At 47.1% G+C, this 2,267-nt stretch overlaps 1 protein-coding gene across 1 annotated transcript in view; it reads left to right on the forward strand.

Moving 5' to 3' along the window:
• The window catches only part of CD96 (CD96 molecule), a 30,818-nt gene that overhangs the window by 14,682 nt on the left and 13,869 nt on the right, over positions 1-2,267 (forward strand). Inside the window, 1 exon segment of the mRNA XM_031056694.1 lies at positions 1,348-1,403. Within this exon segment, the coding sequence (XP_030912554.1) occupies positions 1,348-1,403 (56 nt within the window).

The raw sequence follows: 2,267 nt of genomic DNA on the forward strand, positions 1-2,267 counted from the left end.
CATAGCAACAGGGGCCTGGTGATGGTTGCCATGGAAACTGACCATAGCAACAGGATCTTGGTGATGGTTGCCATGGAAACTGACCATAGCAACAGGGGGCTGGTGATGGTTGCCATGTGTCCTGGTTTAGGGCAGATTTGGGAGAGAAATCTCCAAAGGGGGCCCCTCCAGAAAGCAAACCCACACGGCCCCTCCCCCCAACCGGTTCGGGAAGAATTCCTCGGAGAGAAGTGGAAAGAACCTGTTTATTTAACAGGCACAGCACCCCCCAGCACACAAAATGAACAATACCAGGTGACACCACTCTGAAACAGATGACAAATTCAGAAAGTCCCTCTCGGGGGGTGGTCGCTCTGTTCTCAGTCCCTCCGGTGCTGGGCAGCTGCTGCAAGCCGCACGGTGCAGACTCTCGGTGTTCCCAGGTCCCAGTCCGGAGCAGGTTCGAGATGGTCAGGAAAAAGAAGAGGATAAACAGTCCAGGAAGAAATTTGGACTGTTTAGCTAAACTAGCTAAAGAGCAGAAGCAAAAGCAAGCAGAAGCGAGAGAGAGCAAGCAAAGCAGAAAGTGAAAGTAAGAAAGCCAAAGCAGCCCTAAATACATCTCGGTGTCCCTGATAAGAAACACCCAAACAAAACTTCCACTCTCCAAAGCCAGTCTTAAAGGCACAGAACATAATATCCTGCAGAAACAGAACATATGAATGGGGATACAAGCATCATAACGTCACCCTAGGACAACTTACAATCAGCTGTGCCCAGAACCAAAATGCTGCAAAAACAGAAAACAGAAAAAACCAGTTTTTTGTTTCATGTGCATGTGGTCATCAGTGCCCTGCTGCTCTGCTGTGAGGCTTCCTCTGGGCTTCCTGGCAAGGCAGGGAGCATCTGTGGGGACACTGTCAGACGTCTGTCCAGGAAACAGCATCTGGATAGCTGGCATCCAAAATCAAACATCTGGGGAATGGCTAAAGCCTTTGGAGATACCTTTGGCAAGCACACAGAGGAACCAGGAACTGGGGTATAGGTGATTTCATGGGGCCCAGTAAGGGTGGCTCTGCTGCTGGGGCTGTGACTGCAGGATAGTTTCAGTTTGTTTCCCTGGCAAAGCCACCCAAGCCTAGTTGAGGTAGGCAGTGAAATGCATCCCGGATCCTGTGGCAATAGCTGCTAATACAGTCTTGTAAACCACTTCATTGATCTCAAATTGCAGCTGTAAAATCTTGCTTGATGTGTGGCTGGAGGTAGGATTTAATTTCCACTCTTTTTATGATGCAACGCTGTTAAGTGTTATTAGAAGCTATTATTGTGATCTGCAGTTTCACTAATGCATTTATGTTTGCTTTCCAGCTTACCCTGAGATCTTCATTAGCTTGGAGGAGGGCTCAGCCAGCACCTCACAGAAGGTGAACAATTTTGGACAAAGAGTGATGCCTGTGACTGCCACCATGCCACCCCAGCAAGGCCAGGCAAACTGAGCTGAATCAGGCATAGGAGGCATCCACCAAACCGACTGAGCTCACAGGGCAGCAGGCACGGCATTGAGTTAACACGAGGTGCTCACGCCCTTTCCTCTGAGCAACTGCCACACCCACAGCAGTGAGCACAAACCAGGGACTTCTAAGGACTTCTCTGTGATGTGGGCCTCTGTTACATTTTGGTAATGGCAAAACCTAAAAGCCTACTGAATTGCACTGGCCATGCTTGGTATAAAATATATTTATGGCTCATATGACTGACTAGTAAGCCTCTCCGGCTATTAGCTATGGTGCTTTGCTTCCTGTTCCATCTCTCCAAGTTAAACCTTTTGGCTGGCAAGTATCTCAGATCAAGAAGGTTTTCCTTGGAAACGGAACTCGTGGGCAGGCAGAACCTTGTACTATCCACAACCACCCACTTCACACAATCCATGAGTCAGTTGGTTCTGAAAACTGGTATAATTTTCCTGGTGACCTATTTCTGGGTGTAGTGTTGGACATTGTAGGCTTTTGTCTACACTGTCCTGTTGAACAGAGCAAGGGGTGCCTGCTGGGCAATAGAAACTCCCCCAAGAGTCTCTGTCCGTTCTTCAACTCCAAAAAACACCAACTTCTTTACTTCTCTTTTCTGCCTTTTTTTGCAGGGCTTAAATCTAGTGAGGATGTCAAATTTCTATTTATTCATAGGAAGAATTGAAAAAATATTATGACCTAAAAGTGTCTGAAAAATAAGGGAATAATGAAGAGGAAAATAGGAGAAAGCAATTACACTACAATCTCAGGTGCTGTTTA

This window comes from Geospiza fortis, unplaced genomic scaffold (genome assembly GCF_000277835.1).
Source record: "Geospiza fortis unplaced genomic scaffold, GeoFor_1.0 scaffold1, whole genome shotgun sequence".
Lineage (NCBI taxonomy): Eukaryota > Metazoa > Chordata > Aves > Passeriformes > Thraupidae > Geospiza > Geospiza fortis.